We start from the raw sequence: 20313 nt of genomic DNA, 5'->3' as shown, positions 1-20313 counted from the left end.
CGTATCGGTAAGTAACCTAGTCTTTAACACTCACGCTTCATGCACTGTATATCTGTGTGATGCAGAATCACCTAACATGTATTTTCATGTGTATCATGTAACAATGCAAGTCTATGGCTACTGCTTGATCTCATGAGTTTTAGCACCTGCATCTTTATGTTCTTTCTTTGAAAGTAACATTGGATAAAAATAGCTTGTAGTCATAAAAACTACATTGAAAAATGCATTAAAATGCACACAAAGAACACGCTATCACATAACACTATGCATAAAAATGTGTTCTGTGACTGATGTGAGCTTGAGAAAGAGACCTTAGAAAGAGTTGTACTATAATCTGCGTTTGCGTCACAGCGCTAAAGATGAAAGTATTTGTTTGCAAGGGTTTTTTAAAATACAACAGAATGGGAAAATATACTATTTATTTGAACAAGTATTATAAACCAGGTTACGAAGGTAGCCCTTTAGCTTCTCAGGTAACTATGGGACATATTCACTAAACACTGGTAAAAGTACTGTTCAAAGACAGCACACAGCAATTTTACCAGTTTACAAACAGCTGATGTAGCACAGGCTGTGCAGCTATCATTACCTAGGCAACACATGCATTGCTTACATAATGCGCAAGTAACTTATTATGCGTTATACTAGCAATGCATGCGTTACGTAGGTAACACAAGTTGCGCTACTTGCACAATGCACTCTGCATCGGTTGCATAAACACTGGTAGAATTGCAGTGCACTGCATGCTGTTATTCTACCAGTATTTAGTAAGTATACACCTTTATATCACACTTGCTCATGAATCCATTTTAGCCTGAATTGTCAGTATGAGGGAAACGAGTGTCTGCCATTTTCAGCATCATGGTGACAATGGTAAAATTCATACATTTATAGGTAATCAAAGAGCCTTCATGTAAAGTAAAATTATGTTAACTGGAAGATGATTGTTGAGTCGCCTATTTGCAGTGCTTTGATGGAGCGGTTTATAACCTGATTTTCGATACTAGGATATTTAAAAAAAAACCTATATATATATAATGATAAATGATTTCCAGTGCATACTGGTTTTGTATACTAAGCATATGGCTTGAAGTAGTTCTTCACTTATAGGGAATGGCAATAAATGCTTTGGCAAGATATCTGTGCATGGCGTCTACTTTGGTCAGGGTAAACCATAAATACAAGCAAAAAAATAAACTGATGAGCACTAGTGTGCAATATGCAACAATAACCATGTTACACAGTACGGCTTTATTCATATGTCTGTTCGCAAAGTTTCATAGTTTACTTTGATTATTGTTTTACCAGTTGTGAACTGTTTCAGTACCATTTGTGTTCATAGGGCTCAGATTAGTTAGAACAACATGTTCTGAGATTCTTGAAACGTTATCAAAGTTGCTGATTTGTGTGGTTAGCGATTTCCTGCTTTCATTGCTGGCTCTTCCTCGAATAAGGTGATCCTCCTGGTTAGTCGTGGCTTTAAGACAACAGCATGAAAAGGCTGCTTTGAATTCCTCTCTAAATTTACCTGTTGGTTCAGAAAAACAAAAGGAAGAATAACAGTGGTATTGCCAATACCTGGGCATGGCGAGTATTTTCTATTTTATACACAATACTGTAAATCAAAGCTGCACATTATTGCAGCTGCACATTATTTATTAGCGATGAATATTCTTATACATTACCATCCATATAAGTCAATGTCACCATATTATTATGAATCACTGTTTGATGTGTGTAATGACATTGCTTTCAGGGCTGGCATGTTAGTCTATCGCATACTCAGGTTGTGCATCTTGTTTATTCATGATAACGCAACCTTCCTGTCAATCTTTTGAGTGAGAATCTGTCTAGTTAGGCATTTAGGCTAATATAGTTCTGGACATTTAGATTATGTGCCCAGTTTGCAGGGTTGCAGCACCCTAATGAGTAGTGATCATTAGTCATTCAGCATGACTTTTATATGAGGAAAAATCAGTTAAAGGAGTTACCTCAGGCCTTAATTAATTCTGTGATTGATGTATGTGGGGGGAAATGCCCATAGGCTTACCGCACCTCCCGTGGCCCAGGTCTGTCTCCACAGGTCCCAGTCCAGTACACGCATGCTCACATGGGAATAAGTAGCCCCATGCATGCCCTCTGATCCGGACATACTGCACGCATATGTGTAGTATGTCCGCTTGGGCACCAGAGAGCACGCACGCTGGCTATGTCTTCCCATGGGAGTGCGTGTGTATTCCCGTGGACATACTGCAGCTGCACCCACCCCGCCAACCACTGCTGTGGACCTGGACATTATTTAAAGTGGATCCAAAATAAACTTTTACTCACTGCATAAGTGTGTTACTTTCATATAGTTTATAGGGCATTCCTCAAGCCAAATACTTTTTTTGTTTTGTTTTAATACTCTAATTCCCTATAAACTAAACAAGCCTCGCCCACAGATTTTCAGAGTGCCTTGGCATTTTCAGACAGTAGCAAGGGCATATGGGTGCTCAGTCTGGGCAGGAGGACGGGGAGGTGTGACTAGTCTGAGATTTCAGAGGCAGAGGGGAGGAGGCGAGGGGACTGAATTTCCACACAGACAAGCTGATAGCATCTCCAGGTCTCAGCCTGTGACAATGTGACAAACAGAACATGGCTGCCCTCATTGTATCACAGGAATACATATTCATAAGCTGTTTGCAGATAGATATGCTGTGTAAACTATCTAAACTTTAGATAACATATATAGACAAGTTACTTGTTGTAGTTAGTTTTTCATCTCGGATCTGCTTTAAACAGAGACATGTGCTGGACCATGGGAGATGGGATACGCATATGCACACCTCCCCAGTCCCACACACATGGCATCAGTGGTATCATTTAAAAGCTAAAAGCACGGATGCTCTCATTGGCCAGTGGCACTAGCCAATCAAAGTTTTTGTTAAATAGGAAGGATATTGACTACCAATGACTTTCTTAAGTCCTGTACAAACACTACATTTAGTCTGCATACCCCATAACATTGTTTATTTATCTGCTGGTGGATTGCCAAATGATGGGCAGTTAACCTGCCTATTATGCTTTTTTCTATCCTAGGTTTTAGTCTTTGATTGATTTTTTACCAATAATAAGTCTTTATATGGTAATCAGTTCTGCATAGAGTGGCAGAATGGAGGTGGCTGTAGCTGTCTTTCAGAGAGTTGCTGCTGATCATGCATAGCAACAAAGAGGCTGTGGGGAACCTCTTGTCCTGATATATATTTTGCTTTTGAAAAAGGTTTGTTAAAGTAAACATTTTCAGAATAAGCCACATGATCTTATCTGATGTGATATGTAACTGAAAACAAAATCTAAAGAATGGTATAAAATACTACCCCACACAGCTCAACTGGTTTGCTATTCCCCCCTTGAAATTAAATTCAGTCCTGTAAATCACTATCTCAATATCATACAAAGAATTACACCAATGTTATATGTTATGTAACTAGCAGGGCTGTGGAGTCGGAGTTGGAGTCACAGTCGGAGCAATTTTGGGTACCTGGAGTCGGAGTTGGAGTCGAAGTAGGTGGTTTCATAAACTGAGTAGTCGGGAGTCAGGTGATTTTTGTACTAAATCCACAACCCCAGTAAGAATTAGACTAAGGAGTCTGAGTCGAGGAGTCAAAGCCATTTTGGGTACCTGGAGTCGGAGTTAAAGTCGTGGTTTCCTAAACTGAGAGGTTGGAGTCGGTTGGAGTTGGAGTCGGTGGTTTCCTAAACTGAGGGGTTGGAGTCAGAGTTGGATGATTTTTGTAGTTCAACCAGTACAAAGTACAACTCCAGACCGTCCCCCACATACCCCTGTTGATCCAGAGGAAGGCGAAAAAAACCCCACCAGGCATGGTCCAATTAGCCCCAAATGGGAAAAATTCCTTCCTGACTCCAGATGGCAATCAGATAAAATCCCTGGATCAACATCATTAGGCATAACCTAGTAATTGTAGCCATGGATGTCTTTCAACGCAAGGAAAGCATCTAAGCCCCCTTTAAATGCAGGTATAGAGTTTGCCATAACGACTTCCTGTGGCAATGCATTCCACATCTTAACCACTCTTACTGTAAAGAACCCTTTCCTAAATAAATGGCTAAAACGTTTTTCCTCCATGCGCAGCTCATGTCCTCTAGTCCTTTGAGAAGGTCTAGGGACAAAAAGCTCATCCGCCAAGCTATTATACTGCCCTCTAATGTATTTATACATGTTAATTAGATCTCCTCTAAGGCGTCTTTTCTCTAGACTAAATAAACCCAGTTTATCTAACCTTTCTTGGTAAGCGAGACCTTCCATCCCACGTATCAATTTTGTAGCTCGTCTCTGCACCTGCTCTAAAACTGCAATATCTTTTTTGTAATGTGGTGCCCAGAACTGAATTCCATATTCCAGATGTGGCCTTACTAGAGAGTTAAACAGGGGCAATATTATGCTAGCATCTCGAGTTTTTATTTCCCTTTTAATGCATCCCGACATTTTGTTAGCTTTAGCTGCAGCGGCTTGGCATTGAGTACGATTATTTAACTTGTTGTCGATGAGTACTCCTAAGTCCTTCTCCAAGTTTGATGTCCCCAACTGTATCCCATTTATTTTGTATGGTGCTAGACCATTGGTACGACCAAAATGCATGACTTTACATTTGTCAACATTGAATTTCATCTGCCATGTATGTGCCCATATAGCCATCCTATCCAGATCCTGTTGCAATATGACACTATCTTCCTGAGAGTTGATGATTCTGCACAATTTTGTATCATCTGCAAAAATAGCAACATTGCTCACTACTGCATCTACTAGGTCATTAATAAATAAATTGAAGAGCACTGGACCCAGTACAGACCCCTGTGGGACCCCACTGCTAACAGTCTCCCATTTTGAGTACGATCCATTGACCACAACTCTTTGTTTTCTGTCCATTAGCCAGTTCCCTATCCATGCACACAAACTCTTCCCCAGTCCTTGCATCCTCAACTTTTGCACCAGACTTCTGTGGGGAACAGTGTCGAAGGCCTTTGCAAAGTCCAAGTATATCACATCTACAGCATTCCCAATATCCATATTAGCATTCACTACCTCATAAAAGCTGAGCATGTTAGTCAAACAGGACCTGTCTTTAGTAAACCCATGTTGATGCTGAGAAATAAGATTATTTTCTACTATGAAGTCATGTATAGTATCTCTTAGTAACCCCTCAAATAGTTTGCATACAACTGATGTTAAGCTTACAGGTCTATAATTTCCTGGATCAGATTTTTTGCCCTTCTTAAATAATGGGAAAACGTGGGCTGTACGCCAATCCACTGGGACTCTGCTAGTTGCAAGAGAGTCACAAAAGATAAGATAAAGGGGCTTAGCTATAACTGAACTTAATTCTCTTAGGACCCGAGGATGCATGCCATCCGGGCCAGGTGCCTTGTCTATTTTTAATTTATTTAGTCTTGCCTTTACTTCTTCCTGCGTTAAGTATTTAATATTACAGTTAGAAGATTGAGACTCTTCTGCCTCTGTAATTTGCAACAGTGCTGTTTCCTTTGTGAAGACAGAAGCAAAGAAAGCATTTAATAACTCTGCCTTACCTTGGTCGTCCACCATTGAGTTCCCACCCTCATCCTTTAGGATTCCTATACAGTCAACCTTTCTTTTTTTAGAGTTGATGTACTTGTAAAACTTTTTTGGGTTAGATTTGATATCCCTAGCGATTTGATTTTCAGCTTCGATCTTTGCCAGCCTAATTTCTTTTTTACAATTTTTATTGCACTCCTTATAATTGCTTAGTGCAGCCTCAGTCCCCTCCTGTTTTAGGACCTTATAGGCATTCTTTTTCCTCTTCATTTTATCCCTAACCTTTCTATTCATCCATAGAGGCCTTTTTTTATTCCTAGACATTTTGTTTCCATATGGGATATACATACTACAATATTGATTGAGAATACGTTTAAAAGCTTGCCATTTCCCTTCAGTGTCGTCCCCTTGTAGTACATTATCCCAGTTCACCAAACTTAGTGCCTGCCTAATTTGATTGAACTTTGCTTTTCTAAAATTCATAGTTTTAGTGGTCCCGCTGCCCCGTGGCCTATCAGTCACCAGATCAAACGTTATCATGTTGTGATCACTATTTCCCAAATGTTCTTGAACCTGCACATTTGATACATTATCTGGTCTATTAGAAATGATCAGATCCAGTAACGCATTCCCCCTAGTTGGTTCCGTTACCATTTGAGTCAAGTAATTGTCCTGTAGTGCTGCCAGAAATCTGCTGCTTTTACCAGAATGGGTAGCCTCAATACCCCAGTCAATGTCTGGAAAGTTGAAGTCGCCCATAATTATGACCTCGTTTTTACTTGCAGCTTTTTCAATCTGCTGTAGTAATCGCAGTTCTGCAGCTTCATTAATAAGAGGTGGTCTGTAGCATACCCCAATAAGCAAGTGGCAACTTTTATTTCCACCATGAATATTTACCCAAACGGACTCCACATCTTCGCAATCTTCCTCCATCTCATCGTTGAGGACAGCTGTAAAAGAATTCTTAACAAAGAGACAAACCCCTCCACCTTTTTTCCCTGTTCTATCCCTCCTAAACACATTGTATCCTTTTAAATTAGCTATCCAGTCATGGCTTTCATCCATCCATGTCTCGGTTATTCCCACAATGTCATAGCCTTTGTCATTCAGAATGAACTCTAGTTCGTCTATTTTATTTGCAAGGCTCCGAGCATTGGTTACCATGCACTTTATATTTTTACCAACACATTTACCAATTTTGAGGGTTCTAACAAATTAGAGGGTTTTCTGTGCTTTGCAGAACTTTTTGAACATCTGTTTTCCTTTTTACATAATCTTATTCTACACCTTCATCATCCATTATCATTTCATCATTCATCATATTTATTTTTCATTTGTAAAGTATTTATATTCCAGCATAGTATGAAAGGAAAAAAAGTCTTACCACTTAGAAAGTTATAAATTATTGGATTGGCAGCACTGTTTGCATACACCAGCCAATGAGAGAATGTAAACCAAGCATATACTGTCTCTCTGTCATTTGTGTGGTCAAACATTCCAAAAACTCTGTAGAAGCAAGATGGTAAAAAATAGTTATGGCAAATTAATACATACTAACATTGTTTATAGCTGAACTTAAAGGGACTCTGAGCTCAAGATAAAAACGAAATCGGTACTCACCTGGGGCTTTCTGCAGCCCAGTGTAGGTTGGGAGGTCCCAGAGCATCCATCTGGCTCTTCTCCCAGGGCATGGCCAGAAATGGCTCCCCGGCGGCTCCCGGCAACACTGGGCCCGGGTGTCGGACTCCTTCTTCCTGAAACGTCACGTCTGTCATCACCACGCCGACCGCCTCGCGTCATCACGGTGGCCGGCGTGACAGAACGGCGCATGCGCGATCATATCGCGCATGCACAGTATAATCGCACATGCGCTGTACTGTCACGCCGGCCACCGTGATGACGCAAGGCGGCCGGCGTGGTGATGACGTTTCAGGAAGAAGGAGCCCGACACTCGGGCCCAGTGTTGCCGGGAGCCGCCGGGGAGCCATTTCTGGCCAGGCCCTGGGAGAAGAGCCAGATGGACGCTGTGGGACCTCCCGACCTACACTGGGCTGCAGAAAGCCACAAGTAAGTACCGATTTTGTTTTTATTTTGATCTCTGAGTCCCTTTAAAGCAAACAGCTGAGTAAATACAAAGCTGAAATACTGGTTGAACAAAAATGTCTTAAATGTTAAAAGGTATTTAGCCATTCTTGTGATTGAGTCGTTCTTGTGATTAAACAATCACTGTGGTTTTTCCTCATGCAGAGAATTTCAGTGTTTTAATGTATATACACCTAATTTAAAGTTTATTGGTAATTTTAACAATATTCTACAATGCCCACTGTACCCCAACTCTCACATGAAGGGCTTGATTCACAAAAGCGTGCTAAGTGTTAGCACGCCAGTGAAAAGCCCCTTAGCACGTGCAAACCACCTCTTCACTCGCTAATATGCACGTAAGAGTTTGCGCGCATAAAGTTTAGTAAGGTTTTGTGCGCAGCGCTTCGCATGCAAAATCAGCCACTTCATTTGCTAAGTAGTGTGATAAGCATACTTTGCATGTGAAGCGGCTGATTTTGCACGCGAACGGAGCGTAGCACGCAGCGCCGTTTGAGCACACTGTGTAATACCGTACGCGTGCTAAAATAGCACACGAACAGCATCAGCTTTGTAGTGCAAACTACTTAGTACCCTAGTTTGCACATGCAAAGCTTTTAGGCATGATAACTGAGTTATCACGCTTTTGTGAATCAAGCCCGAAGTGTTCATTGAAAATGTCCACATGCAAATTTTGGCACAGGTTGAAGCCGAAAGATTGTTTACCCTGTGCCTGTTGAATGTCCTGGGTGGCATTAATCCTCGGGGGATGGGGGGGAAGGGGGTTGTTGTAATTCAGGCACAGTTTTTCTAAGATTGCCAGCGTTTAAATTAGTCACTGAGTGCCTCTTTAGCTGTAATTTATATTATGGCCTATGGCAGCGCCCAAATCATCAGTGCAGTTCTGCATCGAAATTAGTTGTCTTGTTCATGAACCCTCCCCTATCTATGCCTAACAAGAACCCAACCCTATCTAATAACCACCCCCACCTACTCTTAACACTAACCACCACAAATTTGCTGCTATTTTGCACTGGAGTCCAGTTACAGTGCAGCCAAACTCCAGTGAACTACTGTTCCCGGCATACCCACCAAATTTCCGAGTTCTGCTACAGGCTACTCTGTAACTTCTATTTTTCTCCTGCAGAATTCCACTACAATGTAGTGGAACTTTGCCACCACTATTTTTCGGGCACCCCCTGTGCCAAAATTTCTAGCTGTAGCTGGCATCTAAGGTGTGCCCAAATTTCCCTGGTGCTGCTCATGCCCAAATTGTCCATTTCCACACAGTGGCCGCATAAGCAGATTACTAGGTGAACTTTAGGCTCCTCTAGTGATGTGAGGTAATGCAGTGGTTCCTCTTCTAGGGCTGAGCAGGACAAAGCACATACTGCATACCCTGATAAACCGTTGATAATTCCAAATGCATGCACCAAGTGCAAAAAAGTGACAAGAGCATTACAAGCCTTGCTTACAACTCTTCCATACTGTCTGGCTCCAAACATAATGCATTTTAGGAGGCGAAAAGACTCCACTCCACACACAATACAGGGAGTGCAGAATTATTAGGCAAATGAGTATTTTGACCACATCATCCTCTCTATGCATGTTGTCTTACTCCAAGCTGTATAGGCTCGAAACCAATTAAGCATATTAGGTGATGTGCATCTCTGTAATGAGAAGGGGTGTGGTCTAATGACATCAACACCCTATATCAGGTGTGCATAATTATTAGGCAACTTCCTTTCCTTTGGCAAAATGGGTCAAAAGAAGGACTTGACAGGCTCAGAAAAGTAAAAAATAGTGAGATATCTTGCAGAGGGATGCAGCACTCTTAAAATTGCAAAGCTTCTGAAGCGTGATCATCGAACAATCAAGCGTTTCATTCAAAATAGTCAACAGGGTCGCAAGAAGCGTGTGGAAAAACCAAGGCGCAAAATAACTGCCCATGAACTGAGAAAAGTCAAGCGTGCAGCTGCCAAGATGCCACTTGCCACCAGTTTGGCCATATTTCAGAGCTGCAACATCACTGGAGTATCCAAAAGCACAAGGTGTGCAATACTCAGAGACATGGCCAAGGTAAAAAAGGCTGAAAGACGACCACCACTGAACAAGACACACAAGCTGAAACGTCAAGACTGGGCCAAGAAATATCTCAAGACTGATTTTTCTAAGGTTTTATGGACTGATGAAATGAGAGTGAGTCTTGATGGGCCAGATGGATGGGCCCGTGGCTGGATTGGTAAAGGGCAGAGAGCTCCAGTCCGACTCAGACGCCAGCAAGGTGGAGGTGGAGTACTGGTTTGGGCTGGTATCATCAAAGATGAGCTTGTGGGGCCTTTTTGGGTTGAGGATGGAGTTAAGCTCAACTCCCAGTCCTATTGCCAGTTTCTGGAAGACACCTTCTTCAAGCAGTGGTACAGGAAGAAGTCTGCATCCCTCAAGAAAAACATGATTTTCATGCAGGACAATGCTCCATCACACGCGTCCAAGTACTCCACAGCGTGGCTGGCAAGAAAGGGTATAAAAGAAGAAAAACTAATGACATGGCCTCCTTGTTCACCAGATCTGAACCCCATTGAGAACCTGTGGTCCATCATAAAATGTGAGATTTACAAGGAGGGAAAACAGTACACCTCTCTGAACAGTGTCTGGGAGGCTGTGGTTGCTGCTGCACGCAATGTTGATGGTGAACAGATCAAAACACTGACAGAATCCATGGATGGCAGGCTTTTGAGTGTCATTGCAAAGAAAGGTGGCTATATTGGTCACTGATTTGTTTTTGTTTTGTTTTTGAATGTCAGAAATGTATATTTGTGAATGTTGAGATGTTATATTGGTTTCACTGGTAAAAATAAATAATTGAAATGGGTATATATTTGTTTTTTGTTAAGTTGCCTAATAATTATGCACAGTTATAGTCACCTGCACACACAGATATCCCCCTAAAATAGCTAAAACTAAAAACAAACTAAAAACTACTTTCAAAAATATTCAGCTTTGATATTAATGAGTTTTTTGGGTTCATTGAGAACATGGTTGTTGTTTAATAATAAAATTATTCCTCAAAAATACAACTTGCCTAATAATTCTGCACTCCCTGTAGTAAAACTTCCAGATACAAATCCTTGGTGCAATGTGGGTTAAACAGCATCAAACACCTCAACAGGTGTATGCAGTACCTATATCCTGCACTCCAGCTCTTGAGTAGGGATGATCAATGACATGCAAATACGCAAGTTTCAAGTTTCAAACATGCAAATATAGGCAGTTTGAAATTGGACCAATCAAGTCCCATCCAGGTTTAAATTGAGTAGTCCATTTTCAAGCTGCATATATTTGCACACAAAAAAGTACGGTGGTGCAGTGGTTAGCTCTCTCGCCTTGCAGCGCTGGGTCCCTGGTTCGAATCCCAGCCAGGGCACTATCTGCAAAGAGTTTGTATGTTCTCTCCATGTCTGCGTGGGTTTCCTCCGGGAACTCCGGTTTCCTCCCACATTCCAAAAACATACGGATAAGTTAATTGGCTCCCCCTAAAAAAAAATTGGCCCTAGACTACAGTACTTACATTACATAATATATAGACATATGGCAATAGTAGGGATAAGATTGTGAGCTCCTTTGAGCGCTGTACAGTGTATATATATATCTTGTCACTAACTGTCCGTTAGTGACAAGATATATATATACACTGTACAGCGCTGCGTAATATGTTGGCGCTATATAAATACTAAATAATAATAATAATTAATTTGCATAAACTCTGAAGTATTTGCATACCATTCATCATCCCTACTCAAAAGAGAAAAGCACCATTCATAAAGTAGCCCAAATAGAGTCTTTGTTAGATGAGAGTTGCATCTCCTATCTTTGTAGTTTAGGAAGTTTTTGTATGAAAACCGTGCATGATCATTTTAGCTGTATTTACACAAAGTAACATAGCGTGGGATGCACACATAGCCCAACTCATGTAAATTACTATTTTCCACTTCTGTTTACAAATATTGCAGTAATGAGCTTTGTTAGTTTGTGATGGGCAGTACATAGCATCAGACAGCGATTGGAAGATATACCTGGACGGCAAGCGGAGGTAATTACATTTAAAATAATATATATTAATGAAGGTTTAAAAAATGCAAAACATAAATAAATAGTGATGCACTGAGATAATAAGTGATGTGTTTTGCTGAAGACAACTCAGAAAAGGGAATTGAAATTGTTCAGCAATTTACATAAAGCCACCACCTACCTAATGCTCAAGTAAATTAGTTTAATGTACCAAATGAATAAAAATTCGCCCAGAAATTGGAAGCATTACTTTTAAAACTGAATCTGCTGGTGTGATGCTGGACGATATGACGATATGAAAATTGCAGTAGTGATAGCCATTTTTGCCACATGTCCGCACTACTGAGAATATTCATGGAAAATATATGAGCATTTTTCACCAAATGCTCTACAGTGTATAAAACACATTTCCACAGATGTGTATATGTGCAAATATTTATGGGCTTGAATATGAAAACACATTTTTACCACCAACATTGACATTTTTGAGAATGGGAAACACGTTTTCGCACGAATAAGTATATGCATAAATACCTAAGAGCATGCATGTCAAGCTCCACAATTTTTTCCAGATATATTGAAATCAATGGGCATGAAGGAACATATTTTCAAGAAAGTTAGAAAGTTCTTCTTCTTGTAAAAATGTGCATCTTGCAAAAATTCCATTATGTTTTCTCAAAAATATCAAGTGAGGTGTAAGTTCATTTTGATGCACAATGACCTTGGTGTAAATTTGCATTCATCCCTAGCAGCAAGTCTGGTATCACATGGAATTACAAATAAACGTTACCTTTTCAGAATATTCAGGATGCTGATTGGTAAGTAGCAAATGGCAAACACCAGAAGGACAACCATTAACATTCGTGCAGTTTTCCTCCGAGCCCGAATCTGCTTAATTTCAGCAGCCACTGCATTCATTCTTGGTTTGCCTGTCTGTTGTCCTTGACCTCTAGATTGCATCGGGCACTGTAAAGGCTTCCATTTTCTCTGAACTATAGAAGAAGTTCCTGGAATCTGTCATATAATGTAAGAGACATTTTAAAGATTTTAGAATATTCATCAGTATTTTGACCTAATTGGCATTAACATGGAATAAAGAGCTTTTTATTAAGATGGTAACCACTTGTATTTAGTTGACATCATTTTCTTATATTAGCTGGAGATACTTTCTATCCTTCTCTGAAGTGATTAAAATATCCGTAGTTCCGATCTATGCATCTTTTATAAAATGAGAAAGAATATAAAAATTAATCAACCTTACCTGCTGCTAAGTGGTTATTGCCAAGTCTTGGAAGTCACCCAATATACTAATAAATCACACCACTGACAGAATTGATAATGGTGAAACATGAAAAATGGAGGGTATGGTTCTGCAAACAAAATTTGATAATGGGCTTATTTGGAAGTAATATCCTGCTTGCTATAAAATTCTAAACAGAGGAAAGAAGACATTGTAAGTCATGCTAGGAATCAATGTTCCTTTTTAAAAAGAGTTTTAAAGATAGACTGATCAAGTTGTTCTGGTAGTTAACAGTTATTTTTTTCTCCTGAGTTTCCTCCTAGGTGATATTTTCACATTATATATTAAATGCCTTTTAAGCCATAAGCAAGCAAGAAAATACTCATAAATCATTTTGACAGTACTTCTTTACCTACTTGTTAGTACTTTTTTTTAACTGAGGAGTTTTGAAAAGTTATTTTAAACAGAAGATTAAAAATTATCTCCTGGGAGAAAACTTAGGAGTAGAGATGTCGCGAACCTCCGATTTTCGGTTCGCGAACCGGGTTCGCGAACTTCCGCAGAAGGTTTGGTTTGCGGAAAAATTCGCGAACCGCAATAGACTTCAATGGGGAGGCGAACTTTGAAAAATAGAAAAAATTATGCTGGCCACAAAAGTGATGGAAAAGATGTTTCAAGGGGTCTAACACCTGGAGGGGGGCATGGCGGAGTGGGATAAACGCCAAAAGTCCCGGTGAAAAATCTGGATGTGACGCAAAGCAGCGTTTTAAGGGCAGAAATCACATTGAATGCTAAATTGCAGGCCTAACGTGCTTTCAAACATCTTGCATGTGTATATGTTACGGCCAGAACCCGAAGTTTGGCCAGAACTAGAAGTGGCCGGCCACTTCGGGTTCTGGCCGGCCAATGCGCGAACTGGCCGCTGCGCTGCGGCCAATGTGAGAAATGAAACAATTCCTGTAAGGTTTAATGTGATGTTGTGGCCGCAGCGCAGCGGGGCAAAATGTATCACACATCTTTACTTTATTCAATGGCATTAAGCCGCCCGGCTTTTTCCTCTGCCTCTCTCTCCTCCCCCCCCCCCCCCCGCCTCTCTCTCTCCTTCTCTTTATGGGCACAGCCGGGCGGGGACACGCGTGTCCCTCCGGAGTCGTTCGTCGCGGCAGGGGAATCCTGCCGTTCTTGCAGAGCGGGTGCTGGCAGAAGCAATGTCTGCAGCCTCCCCGCTCTGCTCTCCTGCCGCGAGGAACGACTCTCCTGGACACGAGTGTCCCCGCCCGGCTGTGCCCATAAGAGAAGGGGAGAGAGAGGCGGGGGGGGGGGGGGGGAGGAGAGAGAGGCAGAGGAAAAAGCCGGGCGGCTTAATGCCATTGAATAAAGTAAAGATGTGTGATACATTTTGCCCTGCTGCGCTGCGGCCACAACATCACATTTAAACCTTACAGGAATTGTTTCATTTCTCACATTGGCCGCAGCGCAGCGGCCAGTTCGCGCATTGGCCGGCCAGAACCCGAAGTGGCCGGCCACTTCTAGTTCTGGCCAAACTTCGGGTTCTGGCCGTAACATATACATCAAACAGGGAGTGTAATTAGAGTACTGCTTCACACTGACACACCAAACTCACTGTGTAACGCACCGCAAACAGCTGTTTGTGTAGTGACGGCCATGCTGGACTACTGCGCAACATGGCGTGATTGCTCTTCCTCACTCAGTGATGTCAGGTAATGTGTGACTTCCTTCTCAACTTTCCATGGCATTGTTAAAAAGCTTACGTTTTGTTTTTAATTTACATTTTCTACTTGCTGTGTACTTGTTCAGTACCGCTACAATGAGAATCCTGTGGAGGCGGGCAAGTCTGCCATTGTGACCCCGGGTAATGGCCGGGGAATGAGAGGTTTGAATCCGGTGTGGAGCCTGAGCAACGGCTACCACTACACATCCAAGGAGGGCAGCGGGCAGGCATGCACGCCCGCCCGCCCCGAGGTAGTGACCAAAAATAACAATACAGGAGGAGGACTTTCGAGGCCCTGCTGTGTATTTGAAATGAATGTACTTTAAATCCTTTAACGAGAACCAGTTATGGCGGGCAAAGATGACACCACATTCCTTTCACGAGAATCATATGGAGGCGGGCAAGTCTGTCATTTGTGACCCCGGGTAATGGCCGGGGAATGAGGGATGGAATCCGGTGTGGAGCCTGAGAAACGGCTACCACTACACATCCAAGGAGGGCAGCAGGTAGGCATGCACGCCCGCCCCGAGGTAGTGACCAAAAATAACAATACAGGAGGCGGACTTTCGAGGCCCTGCTGTGTATTTGAAATGAATGTACTTTAAATCCTTTAACGAGAACCAGTTATGGCGGGCAAAGATGACACCACATTCCTTTCACGAGAATCATATGGAGGCGGGCAAGTCTGTCATTTGTGACCCCGGGTAATGGCCGGGGAATGAGGGATGGAATCCGGTGTGGAGCCTGAGAAACAGCTACCACTACACATCCAAGGAGGGCAGCAGGTAGGCATGCACGCCCGCCCCGAGGTAGTGACCAAAAATAACAATACAGGAGGCGGACTTTCGAGGCCCTGCTGTGTATTTGAAATTAATTAACTTTAAATCCTTTAACGGGAATCCGTTATGGAGGGCAAGTCTGCCATTGTCACCGCGGGGAATGAAGGTTGGATTGCGGCCCGAAGTGGGAGCCTGCTGAGACCCATGCTGTAGCTGCCCTGACCGTGCTTTGCAGACCAGGCATCTGTGGTCAGATGGACCCTTGAGCCAGCGGAAGACAAACCAAGTCGAAAGCATTTGCCAAGAATGTTTTACGGAGGGCAAGTTTTTTTGCCCTTTTTTTAAATTTTTTGAAAATGATAGATGGTTGTATTTTTAAATTGTTTGAAAGTTTAGATGGTTGTATTTTTAAATTGTTTGACAGTTTAGATGGTTGTATTTTTAAATTGTTTGAAAGTTTAGATGGTTGTATTTTTAAATTGTTTAAAAGTGTATCCATTCTTCCTCCCCCCAGCCACGAACAATACCATGGGAACGTGGAGCAGCAGAAGCCCCCTGTGACGGCTGCCACGGTTGTTCTCCGCTGCTTGTCTTTTGAGGGGTGCTTCTTTTCCTCAGGTGTTCTTGCCATAGCTGTTTGTGCCTTTGATACGGGGGTCCCTCAACAGGCTGGACAACATGAAAGAGGACATCTGCACAAAGCTGGATGCAGAGGTACTCTCCATCTCCTCTTGCTCTTCCTCAGTGACGGGACGCAACTCCTCTTCCTCCCCCCAGCCACGAACAATACCACGGGAACGTGGAGCAGCAGAAGCCCCCTGTGATGGCTGCCGCGGTTGTTCTCCTTCCGCCGCCTCTTCCTCCTCCACAGAAACACCTTCCTCATCATCACCATCATCAGAGTCTGACTCCTCTCCTTCCCCACACGACTCCTCTTCTTCCTCCTCCTCCCCCTCTGTGCTGCCGCCGGTGTTGTGGAAACATCGGGTACGTGTGTAAATGGCTCCAATGAATCCTGCTGCCCTAACTCTTCTTGTTCACGCTCCTCCACAGCTGTATCCACCACTCTACGCATGGCACGCTCCAAGAAGTAGGCGTAGGGGATCAAGTCGCTGATGGTGCCCTCATCGCGACTTACCAGATTGGTCACCTCCTCAAAGGGCTCCATGACCCTGCATGCATTTCGCATCAGTGTCCAGTTGTTGGGCCACAACATCCCCATCCTCCCAGATTGTGTCCTTGTACTGTAATGATACAGGTACTGGGTGACGGCTTTCTCCTGGTCTAGCAGGCGAGAGAACATCAGCAGGGTGGAATTCCAGCGAGTCGGGCTATCGCAAATCAGGCGTCTAACCGGCAAGTTGTTTCTACGCTGAATCTCTGCAAAGCGTGCCATGGCCTTGTAAGAGCGCCTGAAATGCCCACACAACTTCCTGGCCTGCTTCAGGACGTCCTCTAAGCCTGGGTACTTGGACACAAATCTTTGCACGACCAGATTAAGCACATGTGCCATGCAGGGTATGTGTGTCAGCTTTCCCAAATTCAACGCAGCAATGAGATTGCTGCCGTTGTCACACACCACGTTGCCGATCTCAAGCTTGTGCGGGGTCAGCCATTACTCCACCTGTTTGTTAAGAGCAGCCAGGAGAGCTGCTCCAGTGTGACTCTCCGCTTTCAGGCAAGACATGTCTAACACTGCATGACACCGTCGTACCTGGCATGCAGCATAGGCCCTGGGGTGCTGGGGCTGTGTAGCTGGGGAGGAGATGGCGGCACCAGCCAAGGAGGTGGAGGAGGAGGATGACGACAGCGAAGAGGTGATAGCAGGTGGAGAGGAGGTGGCTGGAGGCCTGCCTGCAAGCCGTGGAGGTGTGACAAGTCGGTCCTCTGCGCAGCCACGTACTCCCTGCTTGCTGCCATCGGTCACCAGGTTGACCCAATGGGCTGTGTATGTAATGTAGTAGCCCTGCCCGTGCTTGGCATACCAGGCATCCGTGGTCAGGTGGACCCTTGACCCAACGCTGTGTGCCAGAGATGACACCACTTGCCTCTCAACTGCACGGTACAGTTTGGGTATGGCCTTTTGAGAAAAATAATTGCGGCCTGGTATCTTCCACTGCGGTGTACCAATGGCCACAAACTTATGGAAAGCCTCCGACTCCACCAGCTTGTATGGTAATAGCTGGCGAGCTAATAGTTCCGCCACGCCAGCTGTCAGACGCCAGGCAAGAGGGTGACTGGCAGACATTTGCTTCTTCCGCTCAAATACTTCCTTCACGGACAGCTGGGTACTGCTGTGGGCAGAGGAGAAGGACCGCTCAAGGGAAGAGGCGGTGTGGAGGAGTGTGGCTGTGAAGGTGCAAGGGAGAAAGTGGATGAAGACGATGCACCTGAAGGAGGAAGAGGAGAAGGAGTTTGGCTTGTCTTTTGAGGAGTGCTGCTTTTACTCAGGTGTTCTTGCCATAGCTGTTTGTGCCTTCTCTCCAGGTGCTTTCGTAAGGCACTTGTCCCTACGTGAGAGTTGGCCTTTCCACGGCTCAATTTTTGCTGGCAGAGACAACAGATGGCTTTGCTCCGATCTGAGACACACACGTGAAAAAATTTCCAAACCGCTGAGCCCCCCTGGGGTGATGGCGCTACGGTGGCATCAGCAGCAGCTGACGTTGAAGGGCATGTGTGCTCCCTGGCCATAGCTGGCGATACATGGCACCGGACACTGCCCCCAGCTGTTTCTGAGGACGAGCTCCCTCTGCTTCTATCATGGAGTCGTCTCCTCCTACTCCTCTCTGACTCCTCCTCTGAACTGTCCCCCTGGTCATCTCCTCTACCGGGAACATATGTGGTATCCGTATAATCGTCATCATAATCCTCCTGGCCAGCTGCGCTTTCCTCAGACACCTCCTCAAGTACACCAACTTCAGGTGGTCCACCATCATCCCCATCCACACACGTTACGTCCATACTATCACCACCTAACTCAGACGTATGAGGTGGTGTACCTGCGCCTTCTTGTTGTTGTTGCAGTAGTGGCTGGGAATCAGTGATTTCACCACCACCACCGAATAACTCCTGCGAAGTGTCAAATGCAGCGGATGTGGTGCTTGTTGTAGCGCTGGTGGCTGCGGGAGATGAGGTGTTCTGTGTTAAATACTCAATCACCTCCTCACGATTTTGGGAAGTGATGGCACGTGCCTTCTTCTGAGCACTGTATTTTGGGGCAGGTCCGCATGAAATCACAGCAACACCACCTCGCACAGCCACAGAACTGCCGGTGCCTGGTGGCCTTCCTCTGGGTCTGCTTCTACCTCTTCCTCTACCTGGTTTGTCCATTTTGTATATCTCGGGGGTATGCTAGCTATATGCAGTGAGGTGGGTTCTCACTCAACACAACAGGTAGTTAGATGCAGTGAGGTGGCCAGGTGGGTTCACACTCAACACAACAGGTAGTTAGATGCAGTGAGCTGGGTTCACTCAACAGTAAAGGTACTTAAAATGCAGTGAGGTGGGTTCTCACTCAACACAACAGGTAGTTAGATGCAGTGAGGTGGCCAGGTGGGTTCACACTCAACACAACAGGTAGTTAGATGCAGTGAGCTGGGTTCACTCAACAGTAAAGGTACTTAAGATGCAGTGAGGTGGGTTCTCACTCAACACAACAGGTAGTTAGATGCAGTGAGGTGGCCAGGTGGGTTCACACTCAACACAACAGGTAGTTAGATGCAGTGAGCTGGGTTCACTCAACAGTAAAGGTACTTAAGATGCAGTGAGGTGGGTTCTCACTCAACACAACAGGTAGTTAGATGCAGTGAGGTGGTCAGGTGGGTTCACACTCAACACAACAGGTAGTTAGATGCAGTGAGCTGGGTTCACTCAACACAACGCTAGGTATATGCAGTGATGATGTGGGTTAAGTAAACACAACAGGTACTGGGTAGTTAGATGCAGTGAGCTGGCTTCACTCAACACAAAGCTAGGTATATGCAGTGATGAGGTGGGTTAAGTAAACACAACAGGTACTGGGGTATATGCAGTACTGGGTAGTACAATGTGCAGCTCCCTGTCACACACACAGGCAGTCAGTCACTGAATGTGCTGGGCTGCTGGCAGTGGCACACACACTATCAATTAGCAAGGCTGTGCATGCAACAAAAGTGTCAGAAAAAAAAAATGTACAGGTTGAGCTCTGAAAAGAGCTGTTGCTGGGTGCTTTAACCACCCTGGCGTTCTATTAAGATCGCCAGGGCGGCTGCGGGAGGTTTTTTTTTAAATAAAAAAAAAACTATTTCATGCAGCCAACTGAAAGTTGAGGGCGCTCCGGAGGCCCTCCGGAGGCGTTCTTCCGATCGCCTCCGGCGCCCAGAATAAACAAGGAAGGCCGCAATGAGCGGCCTTCCTTGTTTTGCTTACATCGTCGCCATAGCGACGAGCGGAGTGACGTCATGGACGTCAGCCAACATCCTGACGTCAGCCGCCTCCGATCCAGCCCTTAGCGCTGGCCGGAACTTTTTGTTCCGGCTACGCTGGGCTCAGGCGGCTGGGGGGACCCTCTTTCGCCGCTGCTCGCGGCGGATCGCCGCAGAGCGGCGGCGATCGGGCAGCACACGCGGCTGGCAAAGTGCTGGCTGCGTGTGCTGCTCTTTATTTGATGAAAATCGGCCCAGCAGGGCCTGAGCGGCAGCCTCCGGTGGTGATGGACGAGCTGAGCTCGTCCATACCGCCCGGCTGGTTAAAAGCAATATTAATCAGTCAGGAACAAGCAAAGCAGCCTAGAACCTAACTAATCTGTCCCTAAGAGAAAAAGTCTGCAGCAGCTGTCCCTTTCCTCTCTCTAGCAGGCACA

The 20313-nt window shown here is 44.3% G+C and overlaps 1 protein-coding gene across 1 annotated transcript in view; it reads right to left on the bottom strand.

Moving 5' to 3' along the window:
- Positions 1–1156: 1156 nt before the first annotated feature.
- Positions 1157–20313, bottom strand: part of HCRTR2 (hypocretin receptor 2) — a 103267-nt gene continuing 84110 nt past the window's right edge. Inside the window, exons 5-7 of the mRNA XM_068279364.1 lie at positions 12513–12736; positions 6960–7081; positions 1157–1528 (exon numbers count right to left, since the gene is read on the bottom strand). Coding sequence (XP_068135465.1) covers positions 1302–1528; positions 6960–7081; positions 12513–12736 — 573 coding nt within the window. The 3' untranslated portion in view covers positions 1157–1301. The remainder of the gene's footprint in view (positions 1529–6959; positions 7082–12512; positions 12737–20313) is intronic.

This window comes from Hyperolius riggenbachi, chromosome 4 (genome assembly GCF_040937935.1).
Source record: "Hyperolius riggenbachi isolate aHypRig1 chromosome 4, aHypRig1.pri, whole genome shotgun sequence".
In the NCBI taxonomy this organism is placed as follows: domain Eukaryota; kingdom Metazoa; phylum Chordata; class Amphibia; order Anura; family Hyperoliidae; genus Hyperolius; species Hyperolius riggenbachi.
This window is presented reverse-complemented; position numbering and strand designations above follow the sequence as displayed.